Consider the following 17,965-nt stretch of genomic DNA (forward strand, 5'->3'; position numbering starts at 1 on the left):
ACACAATTAACTTTCCCAACTAAACATTCCGATTTGGGCTATGATTTTAAATTTTATTGGGGGGGGGGGGGGGGGGGGGGGTTCAAAAATGGTCTTTAATCTAAAATTAATTAAGATAAATTTCGTTTAAGAGAAACACATGGGTAAATATATTGTGAAACAAATAATTGGTTATTCAACAAGTTCATTGAATGCTTAAAAGATTCGGATAATATATGTTTGTAGTAAAAAACTACAACAAAATTAAAATAAAATAAATGGAAGTAGCAAAAAAAAAAAATAAACCTTTTCAAATTTATGGCGGCATGTGAGTGGTGGAGAGAGAGAAGAGGCGGAGAAGTTGACGGAGAAAGAGACGCCGGAGCTCTCGGATTATTTAAGCTACAACGATGTTAAACTTGTAACTTTTTTTCTTCTTTCAAATATGAAATATATATATATAAAAATATACATTTTGCATAGTGCTCTGTCTTCTACACGTCCTGTTCTTGGGTTGGCTTCAAATATGTGTAATGTGAACTTAAACCTTCTAATATAAAAGTTTCTTGATGTAGGTTTATAGACCCCAGTCGGCTTCATTTACATTATGTGGTGGCTTTCTCTGCAAAATCCGAAAAGAGAGTTATATTTTATCAAGTTGCCAGGCAAAATGAAATACTGTAAAATCTTTCCATGTTCTCATTTTAACTGTAAGTAGAATCAAGAACCCTGGACATTGTCCCCTCTACCATGTATTCAACTCCATGGATTAATGTTAGAAAATCACATCTAACCAGGTCTAACTTAGAAATACAAGGCTGATTAGTCAGAAACCAAAAATTTGAATGGGCATAAGACTAGACTGCTATTAACGCAAAGTCATGGCAGATATGATATGAACCCATCCAAAAGAAGAAATAAAACTAGTTTAAGCTCTCTTACATCTTCATTGAGAAGTCCTCCGTGAGCATTCAGAACACGATGTAGGATGAACCATGATATTAGAATTTGGCTCAACAGGATTAATACACGCATCCCTACGATTAAAAACCAGGGATAAACAAACATGTGAGAAGCTTTGTATGATCAGAACTTTCAAGTCTTGTAAGCGATTGCAAACAGATGTCAAGCAAGAAAGAACTTTCATAAGTACGCACCCTTGGATGTTATTTCAATTTCAAGGACCATGGTATTCTTATTGTTACCTCGAAGAGCAATAACAGAGTAACAGGATCCAGAACTTTGAAATCTGGATATGAAGCTGAAGAAAATCGCCAAAATGGAGCAGTTGCACCAGCATCACTTCTCTTTCAGCAAATAACAAATCAGTAAGAATTAATGTGAACCTGCAGAATCCTCACACATAAGGAAACAAACAAGAACGTTCAGGGAGGAGTTCACAGATACTCTTGTCAAGATGAAGTTGCGTTGGTAGACAAGTAAAATCCACATACAGGGTCATCTGCTGACAGATTCGATCAGAAGCTTATAATCTGTGTTTCATATGCAGAACCCCTTACGCCTTTTTCAATCTAAAGAGCTCCTTAACGACCTGATGCTTCTAAGACTTGGAAGAAGGCACCATGTCTCCTTGAAAACCACATTCATTCTCACTAAGATTAACCTTTTGAGTTCTAACCTACCACCAGCTAATTGGCTTCCCTTAGTTCCTCATCCACAAGGTAACTCTCTATTATTTCATCAATAGGATCTACAACTGTATCTGGCCTCCTTCCCTTGTATTTTGTATCACTGAAAAAGTCGAGAATTTCTTTATCCGCAGCTAACCCTTCTCTTCTCATTTGGTCAAAAACTTCTCTCGCTTCCACAAATTTCTTCCTCTTCAAGAATCCTTTAATGAGAGCGGTATATGTGCTGACAGAGACACTAAACCCCTTCTCGTTCATTTTCTGAAATAAAAACCATGCTTCCTTCATGTTCCTAGCCTTGCAATGGCCTTTAACTAAATTCTCATACGTCTTACCATCAGGTCCTACCTCCCGAGAACACATGTCCTTATAAATTGTAGTTGCTGCCTTCAGGTTATTTCTAATGCAATATTGCTTCATGAGAGAATTATATGTGGTTGCATTAGGCGCTATGCCTTTTGCCAACATCCAATTTAGAAGCTTCTCACCATCTTCTAACATCCCATGCAAACAAAAGCCATTCATTAGGACGTTAAATGTAACAATAGTAGGTTGAAGCCCTTTCCCGAGCATCTCCTTCAAAATCTCTTGAGCTTTATCCATCTCCCCTGCTTTACAGTAGGCATCCATCAAGGTTGTATAAGTTACAGCATCTGCATTAAGACCCACAGCTTCAAATTCTCCAACAAGTTTAACTGCCTCCTCAAAACTACCCGACTTACATAGACCATTGACAATGGAATTATAAGTAAAAATATTTGGCTGAAGACCTATTTTCCACATTTCATGAAGAAGGTCATTCGCTGAATCTAAGTCCCCTTCCTTACAGATCCCATCAATTAATGTGGTGTATGTAACGACATTCGGGGAGCACCCAGCCTGAATCATGTGATTGTGGACCCTAAAAGCATCTTTCATCTGCCCTGCTTTGCAGTATCCATTTATAAGTTCAGTAAAAGTAATGCTATCCGGCTCTAAACCCCTGCAAAGCATTTCAAGGAAAAGTTTACCAGCCTCCACCATGTCGCCAATCTGACAAAACCCTGATATAATAGCAGTATATGTCAAAACATCTGGTCTAATATCCAGAGAGTGCATCTTATAAAAAAACTTGGACGCAGCCCGAACATTCCCTTGCTTGCAGAAACCATCAATAAGTGTTGTGTACACTACTGTGTCAGGAAGTATACCTTGCTCTATCATCTCTCTAAAAGCCTCCTCTGCTTCGGCTAGCTTACAAATCTTGCAGAGCAAATCAATTATGCTACCATAAGTATAAGAATTTGGCTTCAGCCCTTTCTGTTTCATTTCTGCAATGAGCTTCCAAACCTTATCAAGTTCCCCAAATCTACAATATCCATTTATCACTGTACTGTAACTGATTACATCAGGGGTGTAGCCCTTCAGCTCCATAAGCAGGAGTAGATGGTGGGCTTCGTTTATTCTCCCGAGTTGACAAATACAATGAATAACAATGTTATAAGAAGAAACATTCCAACAAACACCCACTTCCGAAAACTCCCTGAATGCTATGATTGCTGTTGCGTTATTACCGCAGTCTTTCGAAAGACGGCCAAGGTATACATTACAAGAATCAACAGAGAGAACCAATCCGTAATTCAACATCTTCTCAAAGACCTTTCTCGCTTCACGGAGCATTCCATATTCAACGAGTACTTGGAAGAAAACATCGAATACACGAGGATCCGAACCCCAGTCCTTGTAAGTGTATACTAAAAGATCAAAAAATTGTAAAAAGGAATCAGTAACATTCAACTTCGGTCTCTCCCAAAAACTACTAATGAGAGACTGAGCAACTTTAAGAGCCTTCGACGCCACAGCCAAGTGAATGACAATACAAAGGGATTCAAGGTTGGAGTCTCTACGGGAGCGAGCCCAATCAAAGAAATCAAGAACCAGCTTGTAATCACTCTTAATCTTCAACAAAACCCAAATCAAATGATCAGTCTTGAACTTGGATTCATAAGGCTTTAAACTCCGCCTCAGAGGCTCAACACGACGAAGCTTAATCACATTGGTGATTTGGTGAACCAATTCAGTGTCTCTTACTGAAGCTTTCTTTGGTGAATAATCAGGAAAAGGTCTAGTATCGGTTAATGTTGAGGAACTGAGTCCACGAGACCGAAGTGAAGAGAGCTGAATTAAATTTCTGAAGCCAGAAAGAGTACCTCTCTTCATCACAGGACAATGAATGGCTGCTTCATCGCTTCATCGCAAAGCACCCAAGTACTCGCCAAGAACTAAGCAGAGTCTTCAGGAGAACAATCATTCGCTCGATTCGAGATTATAAAAAAAAAAAAAAATCCTAAAATCTCTGCGCCGAAACTTGACCCGCCCAAAGCGGGTTATTGGGTATTAACGAGCGTTAACGATACGAATTGCAACGAGATATATCAGAACTTAGTCACTCCCACCCAGAAGAAAAAAATACCAACTTTGTTCTTTCTCTCTCTCTCTCTCTCTCTCTTCAGTGAAACTTGGAAAAGGGGCACGGCGTGCGATTGAAGACGATGATCGAATTTGGGAAACGGTCATTTTGATGAACAAAACGGTGCGTTTTGAAACTAAACCACTTAAAGCCCATTAAGAAGAGCAGTTAGGCCCATATTAAACAACTTGGGTTTAACACTAGTATTTGAATATTTATTAGAATGATGACGTCAAAAAGTTAATATAAATGCATCTGGGTATGTATAACACCTAAATTTACTTGAAAATAAAAATAAATAAACAATATTAGGTGGAACCGTGGAATGAACCGACCAAACAAAAAACAAACAAACTCCAAAATTTCTATATTTTTCAACCATAAATTATCACTTAGGATTTTGCATTAGTTTCACGATTGCAAATACCTTGAACTAAGAGTAAAATTAATTAGTAAATCAATAGAAAGGTATAACAAAATTGGCATATTCAACAGATTTTATTTTATAATCTTGTACAAGATCTGATCATATATAATTATTTATGTTTTATGTACATATTATCTTTAGATCCATTCTCAATAGGTGTATTAGTGGTGGGATGTTGAAAATCTCCCAATAAAAAGTCTTCAAGAGCTAAGTATATTACGAAAAATTAAATTAAAGATCCATCTGATGGCTATACAAAAAAAATCATCATACATATTAAAAAAAATTAATTTTGATATGTGGATACTGTCCGTGTGTGGTTTCAATTAACTTTTTTTTTTTTTTTCTAGCAGTGCCATCTTACCAATCCAACCTACCTCTCCTACCTAGTGTCATCTGTAGCAACGTAGCTCTCTCCTTGGTTTCGTTTTCTTTCCCTCTTTTCTAATTTCTGTTTGTGTGTTAAAAAAATTTCTTTTTGCCTTTCAAATTAACGCTTATTTACTATTACTACTATTATTATGGGAATTATTTTCTCATTTGTCTTTTTGCACTGTAGACAAACACACCCACACCTTCCTCCCTCTCTCTTTATCTGTTGGTTGAATTTGGTGATGACCTACCTCCACTTCCAAAAAGTGAGGTTATTTATCTAACTTGATGATGTTTGTTACTTATTACTATATAAAATGAATCATTGGCTCCTTAACTAATAGCACTTCTATTACTATAGGACATATTTGATAGAGAATCACAAAAATAAAATAAAAAAGTAAAAAAATTAAAAAAATTAAAAAAAAGTCGGAGAGATGAATAGAAAGTGTCTCTGCCAACAGCATCTACAGTTGTCATCACTTGATTGGTTGAGCAAACTAAAAAATAATTAAATAATTAAATTAAATTAAAAATATTATTATTTAATTTTTTTGACACTCAAATGACTATATAACCGATAGAGATGTCTTAAGAGATTCTCCCAACAAACTAATGGTTTATTTAGATAAATGCACATAGCATCCATGACCCGGTTGGTTCGCAAACGATCGTGAAATAAAAGTAGCACAATATGTCAACTTAATTAATATATAGTACAATAATTAACGAACGTTATGAGCGAGTTATATAAAACGTTGTTTCATCACCAGCTAGTACTGTCACATCATAAAATATTTTAATTTTGTAGTCTTTTTATCTCTCGAGAGCCTTTGATGCATCCTCACCTCGCTTGGTCACTTGTCTCTTTGATTTGAATACAAAAAAACGCCATTTATATATATTATTGTTTTTCTTGCCAAAAATGTCATTATTGTTTAAAATCAAATTAACAAAAAAGATTTCATAAAGTGAAACAAATCACAGTTTTGATGTCGAAAATTTCACCTCACTTCGGTCACATCGCTCTTTGATTTGATATATCGAACTTATGTCAAACCTTAAAAACCCTCTACAGCCGGGATATTTAACAAAACATCATTGTTGTACATAGTTATTTTTCTTGCCAACAAAATGTCATAGGTACTATTTTTAAACATCTAGCTAATTAATTAATTTATAAATGATCATATATGGGTACTGATATGTTTTTAAACATTTTCTCTACGAGTCATGTAGATGGGTTCAAAGATAAAAATAAAAAGAGAATGTCTGTTGAAATCACACCTGGCTCATCACTATTGGCTTTGTTTTTTCATCATTATTAACTAGTAATCTCACATCATAAAATATTTTAATATTGTATTCTTCTTCTCTCTCTAGCCTTTGATGTATTCTCACCTCACTTCGGTCACATCTCTCTTTGATTTGAATAACAAAAATGCTATATATATATATATATTATTGTTTTTCTTGCCAAAAAATGTCATAATTGTTTAAAATCAAATTAAAAAAAAAAGATTTCATAAAGTGAAACATATCACAATTTTGACGTCAAAAATTCCACCTCACTTCGGTCACGTTGCTCTTTGATTTGATATATGGAACTTATGTCAAACCTTAAAACCCCTCTACAACTCGGGTATTTAACAAAATGTCATTATTGTACATAGTTATTTTTCTTGCCAACAAAATGTCATAAGTACTGTTTTTAAACATCTAACTAATTAAGTAATTTATAAATGATCATATATGAGTATTGATATGCTTTTAAACATTTTCTCTACGAGTCGTGTGGATGGGTTCAAAGATAAAAGTAAAAAGTAACGTCTGTTGAAATCACACCTGGCTAATCACTATTGGCTTTGCTTTTTCATCACTATTGACTAGTACTGTTACATCATAATACATTTTAATTTTGTAGTCTTCTTCTCTCTCTCTCTCTAGTCTTTGATGCATCCTTACCTCACTTCGGTCACATCTCTTTTTGATTTGAATACAAAAAACGCCATTTATATATATTATTGTTTTTCTTGCCAAAAAATATCATAATTGTTTAAAATCAAATTATTAAAAAAAAAATTCATAAAGTGAAATATATCACAGTTTTGATGTCGAAAATTCCACCTCACTTCAGTCACATCGCTTTTTGATTTGATATATCGAACTTATGTCAAACCTTAAAAGCCCTCTACAGCCGGGGTATTTAAGAAAACGTCATTGTTGTACATAGTTATTTTTCTTGCAAACAAAATGTCATAAGTACTGTTTTTAAACATCTAACTAATTAAGTAATTTATAAATGATCATATATGAGTATTGATATGCTTTTAAACATTTTCTCTATGAGTCGTGTGGATGGGTTCAAAGATAAAAGTAAAAAATAATGTATGTTGAATTCACACCTAGCTCATCACTATTGGTTTTGCTTTTTCATCACTATTGACTAGTACTGTCACATCATAAAATATTTTAATTTTGTAGTCTTCTTCTCTCCCTCTCTAGCCTTTGATGCATCCTCACCTCACTTCGATCACATCTCTCTTTGATTTGAATACAAAAAACGCCATTTATATATATTATTGTTTTTCTTGCCAAAAAATGTCATAATTGTTTAAAATCAAATTAAAAAAAAAATTCATAAAGTGAAACATATCACAGTTTTGATGTCGAAAATTTCACCTTACTTCGGTCACATCGCTCTTTGATTTGATATATCGAACTTATGGCAAACCTTAAAAATCCTCTACAGCCGGGCTATTTAACAAAACGTCATTGTTGTACATAGTTATTTTTCTTGCCAACAAAATGTGTCATAAGTACTATTTTAAAACATCTAACTAATTAAGTAATTTATAAATGATCATATATGGGTATTGATATGCTTTTAAACATTTTCTCTACGAGTAGTGTGGATGGGTTCAAAGATAAAAGTAAAAAGTAATGTCGGTTGAAATCACACCTGACTCATCACTATTGGCTTTGCTTTTTCATCACTATTGACTAGTACTATCACATCATAAAATATTTTAATTTTGTAGTCTTATTCTCTCTCTCTAGCTTTTAATGCATCCTCACCTCACTTCGGTCACATCTCTCTATGATTTGAATACAAAAAATGCCATTTATATATATTATTATCAATGGCAGAGGTAGTGGTAGTATCAGTGGCAGTGGTAGTGGGTAGTGGTAGTATCAATGGTAGAGGTAGTAGTAGGAGAATTTTATATAATATGCCATGAACAATACCAAAATTTCTGAGTTATGCAACTTTCAATATCTCCTTCTCTCGCCTGCCACACATATACTCAAAAAAGACCTTTATACCTTCAACAATTTTATCTCCAAAATTAAGAATTATGATTAAAATTAATTATAATATCATTTAATTTCTTCGTAAAACGCAACGGTTGCTTCTTCTCTTCGTAGAAATCTTTGCTTCTTCGCCTCTCTCCTATTCTGTGACGTTTCATCTTTATCGCCGAAGAAATAGTCCGTCGTCTTTGGGTGTAATGATAAATTACTTAATACAGTCACTTCTACGGCTGAATCCTCCGCTTCTTCCACCTCCACCCGCCATAGTCGGCGAGAACAAGGGAACCTTCTTCCGAACCCAACCCTTGGTATGTAAGAGTAGAATTTCGTTTTTTACGTTTTTTGCAGAAATCAGAAAATCCTACTCGGTTGTCTTTCTCGTTTCAGTGTAAAGTCAGATGCAGAGATTTCAAGCGACGGGAAGAAAACTGGCGTTACCGCCTCTCCTAGGTGAGTCTGTGCTTTTTTTACTCGAATTAGCATCACAACCGAGTTAATCGTCATCCTTGTTTGGGTTTTTAGTCAGTTTATTAAAATAATAGTTTGTTATTCGGTATCGACACCGGATCTGATACACGAGTTCGTAGATCCATCAGTTCTGTCCACCAAGTAATTACGAGGATAGACCTAATGTTTGATAGACCATTTACTAGTTTCGACGTTCGTGTCCACCCACACAGGGTATTATGATGATTGACCATTTCTATTTGATAGACAACAATCATTGATGTCCACCGTTCCTTCATTAAACCATTCCGGTTTTGGTGTCTTACAAGTTACCAATTGTGCAGGTTAGTTGAGGCGGTGGATGATAACACAGAGTTTTAAACCCTATTTTCCTACTGCAAGTGCACAGCAAAGAAGTAGTACTTAGGGGTCGAATCCCACGAAGACCAAGTTTTACTCTACGGTTCTATTGGTTCAATTTCAAGCTAAGACAATTCAAAGTTGATTTTTTGGTAACAATTTAAGCGATTAAAAACGGTATAAAAAGGCAATAAACAAAACACTAGATCATGGGTGATTCTCGGGAATTTCAGAGATAGCAACTAAACAACTATTCAGGGCATATATTAAGTACCAGTCTAGAACTCAAACATAAATATAAACTGATCCACTGTTGTGGCATCAATAACTCTATCTGATCGATTCTGTGCGGAAACGCGGAGCACATGCTCAGACATCCGGAGCACATGCTCGGCGGTCCATAAACCCTAAACTGTCGTTTGAGCCCAGAATCGCAGACAAGCATTAAAGAACAGGAATGATAAGTTCACAAATCACCTACACATCAACTTTCGCAGGTCTAGGATAATTTGCCCACTAATGTCTTTTCTAGCAACCTATTACACTTTTGATGAATAGATAAACCTAGAATCATAGATTGGGTGATCAAATCAACCTAAGCATTAAGTCTAACAATAGTGAAGACAATCAATTATATAAAGTCATGTTTGTGTTCTGTTGCTAACCCATGAAACCCCTTTGAAACCCCTAATCTAGCAAAGAAATCTACTCAGACATAGAGAATTGAATAGCCAACATAGATGAGAAATTCAATGACATAAAAATAAAAAGGGTTCAGAGAATCCTTCACAAGGTAACCGCTCTTCTCCCTCTCTCAAAAACGTCGCTCAAAAAACCAAAAAGAAAGAGTATATTTTCTCTCCTAAAAACCCTAGGTTAAATAGCATACAAGTAGAGAAAAATAAGGAAAGAATCCAAATCAAATCTCCCTATTAAAAATCGATCTCCTCCCTCTTTCTCTCACAAAGGATCGCCTAAAATAAGGGGAATTAGGCAGGGAATCGGCGCCTAGATGCTTGCCACGTGTCGTCATGAATCCGTAGAGTTGGGAGCATGTGCTCGGAAATCGGGAGCATGTGCTCCTGGGTCTAAAATCAGCTTTTCTGCTCCAATTCAACTCTTTTCTGCTCCGATTGCTCCTGCTGTTCCAATCCTTGCTTTTAGCTTCCTAGCCTCTTATTATAACCTGAAAAGGACTCAAACAACTACAAAACTATCAAATAAACGGGGTCAAAGTGAGTCAAAACCGTAACATATCAGTGGACGACATACACCCGGACAAGTTTTTGTCAATGTCTAATTTACTAGTTAATTATGTTGATGCTTATTATGTCTTAGTAGACCAAATTCAATGCAAAAAATGTTTATTTTCCCGCTTATTATGCCTCCAATGCATGTCTAATGACCACGCTGGCAGTGGGTATGTTATGCCTTATGAGGACCAGGTTTAACCGTCAAAGTATGTAGAACTGTAATTTCCTCAGTTCATCGTTTTATTGTATTAGATTCCACCGTTGACATGGTTGTTCTTAATGCAGGTCTGCTCACCATGAAAGCGCCGTACCTGTAATACATCAGATGGACCAGTTACCGCAGTCAATGTATGTCCATGGGTAGCTTCTGTATTTCTTGCCAATCAGGTACGGCGCTTTCGTAACAGCCATTGCCAATCAGGGTATTAATCTACATGGATTTGTAAATTTAATATTAACTTGAACATTTGAAATCTATCTAATGATCAACTTAATGACTGGATCCAAAGTTAGATTAACTTTCACATGGATTTGTAAATTTAATATTAGGAAAACAATACAAAACAAAAAGAAAAAAACTTTATTTCGAATCCGTATTAAAAATGGTGAAATCTTTTAAAACCTTTTTTGAGCAAGGGAAGAAAAGTCACCTAAAAACCAAGTAGGAGGATGATGAAACGCGCGAGACTCCTTCCTTATCTGATATATCACTCGATCGAAGTCCCTTTGGAGAAACACCAAGAGAACATCATAGTAATTGCGAGCACAGGAGGAGAATATTCCTGAGAATCATTATCCAAAACGGCAAAACCAAAGGGCATTTAATGAATAAAAACTGATAACAAATTAAACACACAGATGTTATGTGGTAAAACAAGAGACCTGTAGCGTGAATACAACGCTCCAACAACGGCTTCTGAGATCCTGCAAAAGTGTCAAGACTTGCAAGTAAAGTAAGCGTAATTAATTAATAATCCTATAGATAAAACAGAAAAATCAACTAGAATTAAATTTCCTAGTGTTAACCCTTTACCACTACAAGATCCCTAGTTCAAAAACAATATTTATCAAATTACCTTATCGAAATCCCAACGCGGAATCAAATGTTCGTCGTCGTGCCTGTAAATAAATAGCCGCAGATTAACCCTATACAAAGAAACAAAATATTTTTTTTAAGCGTTTTCGGAGAATCGAGAGGGATATATGAAGGAGACGAACCTAGTTGAATCTTCGCATGATGATGATTGATGACTCTGTGGATGGATTCAAAGCAGAGAACCCAAGAGGTTTTGTGTATTGAGATAAACGTCATCACCGTACGTAATCCTGATCTCTTCAATTCGATCCCCATCCAAAATCAGTGATATGACGATTGACGACGACATCTCAAACCTCCGACGAATAATTCCCATACATGACTTTCTCCAGAAGAAACTCAGGTTTTTGTAAAGACGAAGAAGAAGAAAGAGCACTCTAGGTTAACGCCCTTGGAAGAAGACAACGTTGGTTTTAACAAACAAAAAAAGAAGAGAACGTTGGTTCTTAGAAGAGAGAGAGACTAATTTATGAGGAAAGTTTATGACCGTTGTTAGGCTTTTTAAGAAAAAGGAAATTTTGTTTTAATGCTTTTTACAGAATTGGACTCACAAAAGGAAAATCATTTAAATAGAAAAAGGAAATCACAAGTCTCTTATTAATAATACTTAGAACATAAAATAAAAACAAAACAAACATGATTTTTATCCTAACGTTCGAATTTGTCACCAGTTGACTCAGTCTTTTGACTTTTGAAAACTGAAACTCTTTTCCTAACTCCGTTAGATAGACAGAGAGATACTCGAAACAGAGGAGATTCGTCAAAATTGGAGACGGCTCATGTGAGTATGCCTGCTTTTCTTCTTTCTTGTACAATTTGGTATGCAATTTGCAATAGAAAGTCCCCATTGGCATCTGGAACTTGGACTAGGGACTTGTAAATTACTTACTTTCAATCCTTCATATCAAAACATTGAAACAAACTTATCGATGCTCTTATCAGAGCTACCTCCTTCGGAAACAGCATCTTGAGCTAACACTTTCCATTTCTCAGCATTCTTTCTAATCTCTTTCCCTTTCTCCCCTTCCATTACTTCACCCACACGTCTCACAATCTCTTCTCTTCTCACTAGCCCATCACCTTCTGCTTTAACCCTAACCCCAACCTTCCACACATCCTCCATGAACTTTGCGTTCGTGGGCTGATCTGTCCAATGTGGCATACCAATCATCGGAACTCCCAAACTCAACCCCTCTGACATCGAGTTCCATCCACAGTGTGTCAAGAAACAACCGATCGATTCATGTGCAAGTACTTCAAGCTGAGGACTCCAGCTCACGATTAGTCCCTTCTCACCTATTTCATCTACAAAGTTTCTTGGGATTTTGTCGGTTTCTGTCTCTCTCACAACCCACAAGAAGAAACGACCGGTCTGTTTTAGACCCTCCGCGAGTTCCATCATTTGATCTTCTTTTAGAATCACCAAGCTTCCGAATGATACGTAGACAACAGAATTAGGCTGCTTTGAGTTCAGCCACTCGATGCATTCAGTGACTTTTGCATTGAAGAGGCTAAATCCGTAACTTTTGTCTTCAGACAGTCGTTTGTCTAAATACATCGATGGAACCATTGGTCCAATATTCAAGACTGGCCACAAGCTTTGGACCCATTTCAATACCTACGAGCAACAAAAATACAAATAAATATCAAATTAACCATAATCACACAAATAAATAAGCGATATACATCTATGGATATATTCTCTGTACCTTTTCCTCCAACTTATCGAAAGTGTTGCACAACAAAATGTCGACTTGATCAATGTTGGAGAGCTGATCGACCACAATCCTTAGTATATTAGGGTAAGAGGACGATTCGCAGAGGAAAGACGGCAAATCATTCGCACTCAGCATCGGGAACGACGGGAAAGATGCTAACGTAGAGTGATCGTACTTTGTTGGCGGTACAGAGAACGAACCCTTGAAAACATGGTAGTAAATAGCTGTTACAAGCCAAGGTTGAGTGAAAAACACGGCACCCCTCAAACCATAACTATGAGCTACATCAAGAAGCCATGGCATGGTGGAGTCGTACACGAGGGCTCTGGGGTGATTTCCAGACAGTTTCATGTCTTCAATCAACTTCGGTAAGCTGTTTTTGATGCTGGTTTCTACTCTTTCCATGTAATCATCGAGGTCTTCTAAAGGCTCTTCGCCCTCTTGGAAGCCATTGGGGATAGGGAAGACAGTGATTGAGTCGTCCTCTGTTTTGTATGGAGGCGTGGGCTTGTCGGAGACGAGGACAAGAGTGAGCTGAAGACCTTTTGAGGCTAATCGTTTGCAGAACTGGGACATTGGAGTTATGTGTCCTTGTCCTGGGAAAGGCAGAACGATAACATGAGATCCCTCTCTCATTTTCTCTTTTAAGTTTTGTTCTTACTGACTCTAGTTTTTGGTGTACGGCTGTTGTAGATGTGTGTACGTAGATTTATATTATCGGATTAGAGGACGACTTTGATTTTAATACGTCTTTCGTGGGGTAGGACTACAATCCAAAAGGGTCGAGGTTCCGTGGCGACCAAGATGTGTGGACCAGAGACCGAGGTCAATGATAATGCAACCCACCAATCCATGTTATCATAATTGTTTTAGTTTATTTTAGTTTATTGTTAGCATGTGACATATATTATTAAATAACTTGCAACATATATGTGGGTCAGTACGTGTTTATCAAGAAAAAAAACAGAACATATGTACATATTAGATTAGATTCTTTTTGTCATCTTCCAGGAGAGAGCTGGAGTAGAGGACACTGCAGCATCTTTCACCTGTGTATTACTGTTGATGTCACTGCTTATGTAACCCGGATCCAAATTGTAAACCATTGATAGTTAAAGCTTAATATAACTGCTTCAATAATTTTTATTAGGGTTTAATAGCTTAACCGAGAGCATTTTTTAATATGAAGATTTAACCGATAGCTGCTTGTATGTTTTTGTTTGTGTTTTTTAAACGTGAATAACATTGCTTGATAATAAGATTTACCTTTTAACATTTATAAACTTCAAAATGACATTATCATAAAAAGAAAGAAAAGTATTCAAAAAAAAAAAAAAAACTAGCAATTTTATATTTTCTGTTAATTCGTCGCCAATTTTTTTTTTTTTTTTTCTTTTATCACACACAAATGAGAGAATACGCAAACAAACATAATGAAAAGACTTCAACGCCGTCCCACTTGGAAATCTAATCTGTCAACGTGGTGTTCTCGTATTGGCGATTCGCAATTCTCCGGAGCACATGTATGCAAGAAATAGAAATCAAATTTAGCTGTCCGAGTTACTTTTTTTTTTTTTTTTTTTTTACTTTTTACGTTTAATTCCTCTGGGAAACCCGTGATAAAATTGGTCAAATCATAAATCATAGTTGAAACAGAAAATACAGTTCTTAACCTATATAATAAAAGGATGAGTCGACCTGTCGACCCTTATTCAGTTGTTTGTATCATATTACATGGTCGGTGTTATTTTTTCACCGGCTAGTCGGTAAGATAATGTAAATTAAACCGGCAGGGAGACATATAAAAGATGATGACAAGGATTCACTAACTTTAGTTCTTAGTGCAATTCAAGATCAGCCATATATAATAATGTCTTTCGATGTTATATTCTCCCTCAAATCATTCTAACTTAATTCCAATTCTTATTATAAAAAAAACATTTGTGGCCTTCATTAAAGAAGCAAAATTGTTAATTCTCCCCACTTTTAAAACGTCGCCGTTTTTAGTGTTGACGTTTTGAGTAGTATGCAAATTTGCTACTACTTTTTCGTGACCTTTGGATTTCCTCTCTGTATTGTGTGATTTACTACGAAACCAACCCACTTGGCACCAAAGGTTGGGTTCTTTCGCTTCGCTTCTAATTTTTGTTTCTTTTTCCTTTTAGCGTTGCGTTCGTGATTCCAAAAGCAATGGTTGTAATTTGTGAACTTTTAAACTAACCAGATACTGTGTATCTAAGAGATGATTCTTCCGAGAATTGGGTAAAATCTCAGAATTCTGAGTTTCTGGATAAGAATGATTCTCAACCAATAATTGTTAAACAACAATGATCAAGGCTCTTCCTATTTTTTTTTTGTTTTCTTCTTGCTTAATGATTCTGTTTCTCTTCGTTTTCGCGTCGTTCCAGTTTCTGGTTTTGGTTTATTTCTCTCAGTGACTCTGAATCTTGCCGTAACATTCATGTTTTGATCTGTTTTTAGTGGGTAACCTTGATGTTTTTGTTCTTCGTACTACTTAGTTTTTCCTCTTGGTCTTTATAATCTCTGTATGACTGCCTCTGTATTTCTCATTGAGGGTTCATGTCTAATGAAGCTTATTGGAATACAAAGACATTGTCTTGGAATCAAAATCGGGTTTTTAGTTCATTCCTGTTCACGTCCATGTTTGATAGTTTTTGAATCCAAAGTTGACGCTTACTTTGTGTTCGATGATTTTCTTAAGTAGGGGACTTGAGTCTTGGTTAGAGGAAATTTGAGATTGACTCTTTACTCTGATACATAACTCATGGTTGCTTTTTGCATTTGATCTCAACAGATTGGAGAACCGGTAACCTATTGTGACTTCGCGGGTTTGGTGGTCTGATGGCTTGTTCAGATGGTAAATTCACGCGTGTGTTTGATATAGGAGTAGAAGAAGAAGAGTCTTTCTATGCTCCTCGTGATCATGTCTTCACTCTGCTTCAACCTACTTCACCACCAACAATGTCTAGTACCAAGAACATTCCAAAACCGCCTCCTCTTCCTTGTTTTACCTTCCAGCGTTTTCAAGCTTCCACAAGGACACCTTTGAGCTTATCACGCCTTGTTGTGCCCAAAGAAGCAGTAGAAACTTGGGATAAGCTTTTCAAGCAAGGATTTGGAGCAGATACCTTTGTTGAAATCGATAACAAATCTCGGTTTCCAGCTCATTCAAGTGTCTTGGTGAGTTTTTTGTAAAGATTTTACTCTGTTTTAGCTCATGGGAATATAGGATAACTCATTGGGGTCACTGGCCACATTTTTAGTGCTTACTGATGATATATATTAAAAGGTTTTGTCCTCTCCAGGCTGCAGCCTCACCCGTTATGGCGAAACTTCTGAACAAATCAAGGAATAAAAATGGAAAAACATACCTCAAAATCTTCGGAGTGCCTTATGAAGCATCATTCGCTTTCTATACTCTTCCTGGTATGTTCCATGTGTTCAAATGGATATTGCTTTCATAATGCTAGTTTCTCCTGCCTAATATTAAAACCTGCAGCTACGAGGAGGAAGAAATGAAGAAGTTTGTGCTCCACTTATTGGTTCTGTCACACTGCTACTCTATACCATCTCTGAAAAAAGTTTGTATAGAGGTTCTTGATAATGGATGGATTAACAAGGAGAATGTGATCGATGTGCTTCAGTTGGCGCGGAACTGCGACGCAACTAGAATTTGCTTTGTATGTTTCTCGATGGTCATCAAAGACTTCAAATCTGTATCTTCAACAGAGGGATGGAAAGTGATGAAACGAGCTAATCCTCTGCTTGAACAAGAGCTCGTTGAGGCAGTCGTTGAAGCAGACACTCGGAAACAAGAGAGAAGGAGAAAACTTGAGGACAAAAAAGTGTATCTGCAGCTTTATGAAGCCATGGAAGCTCTTGTCCACATATGTAGTGAAGGTTGTGGGACAATTGGACCTCGTGATAAGGCTCTTAAAGGAAGCCAAACCGTGTGTAAGTTCCCGGCGTGTAAAGGACTTGAAGGTGCACTCAGACATTTCTTGGGATGCAAGTCTAGGGCCTCATGTCCTCATTGCAAAAGGATGTGGCAGCTTCTTCAGCTTCACTCTTGTATCTGTGGGGATTCGGATTCTTGAAAAGTCCCTCTCTGCTGGTACAGATTGTAATCAGTTTCATTTCACATTACAGACAACTGCAATCTTCAGACACAAAATGTAATCATTTTCTTTTAACGTGTAGGAATTTCAAGGTGAAAATGAAGAAGCTTAGCAAGAAAGAAGAATCTACATGGCGATTGCTTGTAGAGAACATTATTACGGCAAAGAACAGTCTCGGGCCGTTCTCTTCACCTTCACGTCCTTCTGTTTTGATATAAGACAGTGTATAGCCACAAAAAGAAACGTATATATGCAGTGTTAAACGAAAACGTCTATGTGCAAAGTGTAAAGTGTCTGTTGCATAGCATACGGCGCACAATAGAGGTCTTGAACAAACATTGTCAATACCATGTTTGTTATAATACAACATGCCGAATCGTGATCCGTGACAGTAATGTCAAGCATCATTGTACACTAGTATATATATATATATATATATATATATATATATATATATATATATTACGTTAGATATTCAAATCTAATATTGGTCGTAAACGACCAAAGAAAAGATACTGAAGATATATATATTAATGATAATCATATGATGTCATGACTAAACATATTTCAAGTTGAGTTATCTAGTGCAAAATGTATATTTCCTAGTTAATGAAAAATCAACCTTCTTACAATTAAAACGATTATTATACTTTTTGTAAGGATGATAATTGATATGATACGGCGGGTCTCTCGTTGACTTTTGGGGGTGTTTTGACTTTGCATAGTCACCAAGAGCAAGTAGCTAATATAAATCACTCGAC

General features: G+C 36.3%; 2 protein-coding genes, 1 long non-coding RNA gene and 1 pseudogene across 9 annotated transcripts; 1 reads left to right on the plus strand and 3 right to left on the minus strand.

Annotated features, from left to right (window-relative positions):
- Positions 1-167: 167 nt before the first annotated feature.
- On the minus strand, positions 168-4,182 carry LOC104739109 (uncharacterized). 4 transcript variants are annotated; one of them, XM_087485003.1, is made up of 4 exons: positions 1,434-4,182; positions 1,137-1,325; positions 922-1,016; positions 168-601 (listed from the first exon to the last, which is right to left on the minus strand). In XM_087485003.1, exon 1 carries the CDS (start codon positions 3,825-3,827, stop codon positions 1,629-1,631), a length of 2,199 nt encoding a protein of 732 aa, XP_087341129.1. In that variant the 5' UTR covers positions 3,828-4,182; the 3' UTR covers positions 168-601; positions 922-1,016; positions 1,137-1,325; positions 1,434-1,628. The 4 variants fall into 4 exon arrangements, with proteins under 4 accessions (XP_087341129.1, XP_010457661.2, XP_087341127.1 ...); XM_010459359.3 differs by having other exon boundaries at positions 1,185-1,325; positions 1,434-4,158; XM_087485001.1 differs by having other exon boundaries at positions 1,137-4,182.
- Positions 4,183-9,737: 5,555 nt separating this feature from the next.
- Positions 9,738-11,788, minus strand: LOC147927768 (uncharacterized). Of its 3 annotated transcripts, none has more exons than XR_015580273.1 (5): positions 11,470-11,788; positions 11,328-11,370; positions 11,134-11,175; positions 10,902-11,033; positions 9,738-10,184 (listed from the first exon to the last, which is right to left on the minus strand). It is a non-coding gene; the product is annotated as an uncharacterized LOC147927768 (long non-coding RNA). The 3 variants fall into 3 exon arrangements; XR_015580270.1 differs by having other exon boundaries at positions 9,738-10,203; positions 11,328-11,397; XR_015580271.1 differs by having other exon boundaries at positions 9,738-10,203; positions 11,470-11,611.
- Positions 11,789-11,845: 57 nt separating this feature from the next.
- On the minus strand, positions 11,846-14,205 carry LOC104739110 (UDP-glycosyltransferase 74E2-like). The gene is made up of 2 exons (XM_010459360.3): positions 13,057-14,205; positions 11,846-12,965 (listed from the first exon to the last, which is right to left on the minus strand). Exons 1-2 carry the CDS (start codon positions 13,699-13,701, stop codon positions 12,252-12,254), a joined length of 1,359 nt encoding a protein of 452 aa, XP_010457662.1. The 5' UTR covers positions 13,702-14,205; the 3' UTR covers positions 11,846-12,251.
- A 1,202-nt stretch (positions 14,206-15,407) lies between these two features.
- Positions 15,408-17,599, plus strand: LOC104739112 (BTB/POZ and TAZ domain-containing protein 3-like; annotated as a pseudogene). Its single transcript, XR_015580971.1, has 4 exons — positions 15,408-16,266; positions 16,392-16,512; positions 16,586-17,200; positions 17,287-17,599. The product of XR_015580971.1 is annotated as a BTB/POZ and TAZ domain-containing protein 3-like (transcript).
- Positions 17,600-17,965: the final 366 nt, after the last annotated feature.

The sequence above is a fragment of the Camelina sativa genome, chromosome 14 (assembly GCF_030686135.1).
Source record: "Camelina sativa cultivar CO46 ecotype springtype chromosome 14, ASM3068613v1".
Classification (NCBI taxonomy): Eukaryota; Viridiplantae; Streptophyta; class Magnoliopsida; order Brassicales; family Brassicaceae; genus Camelina; species Camelina sativa.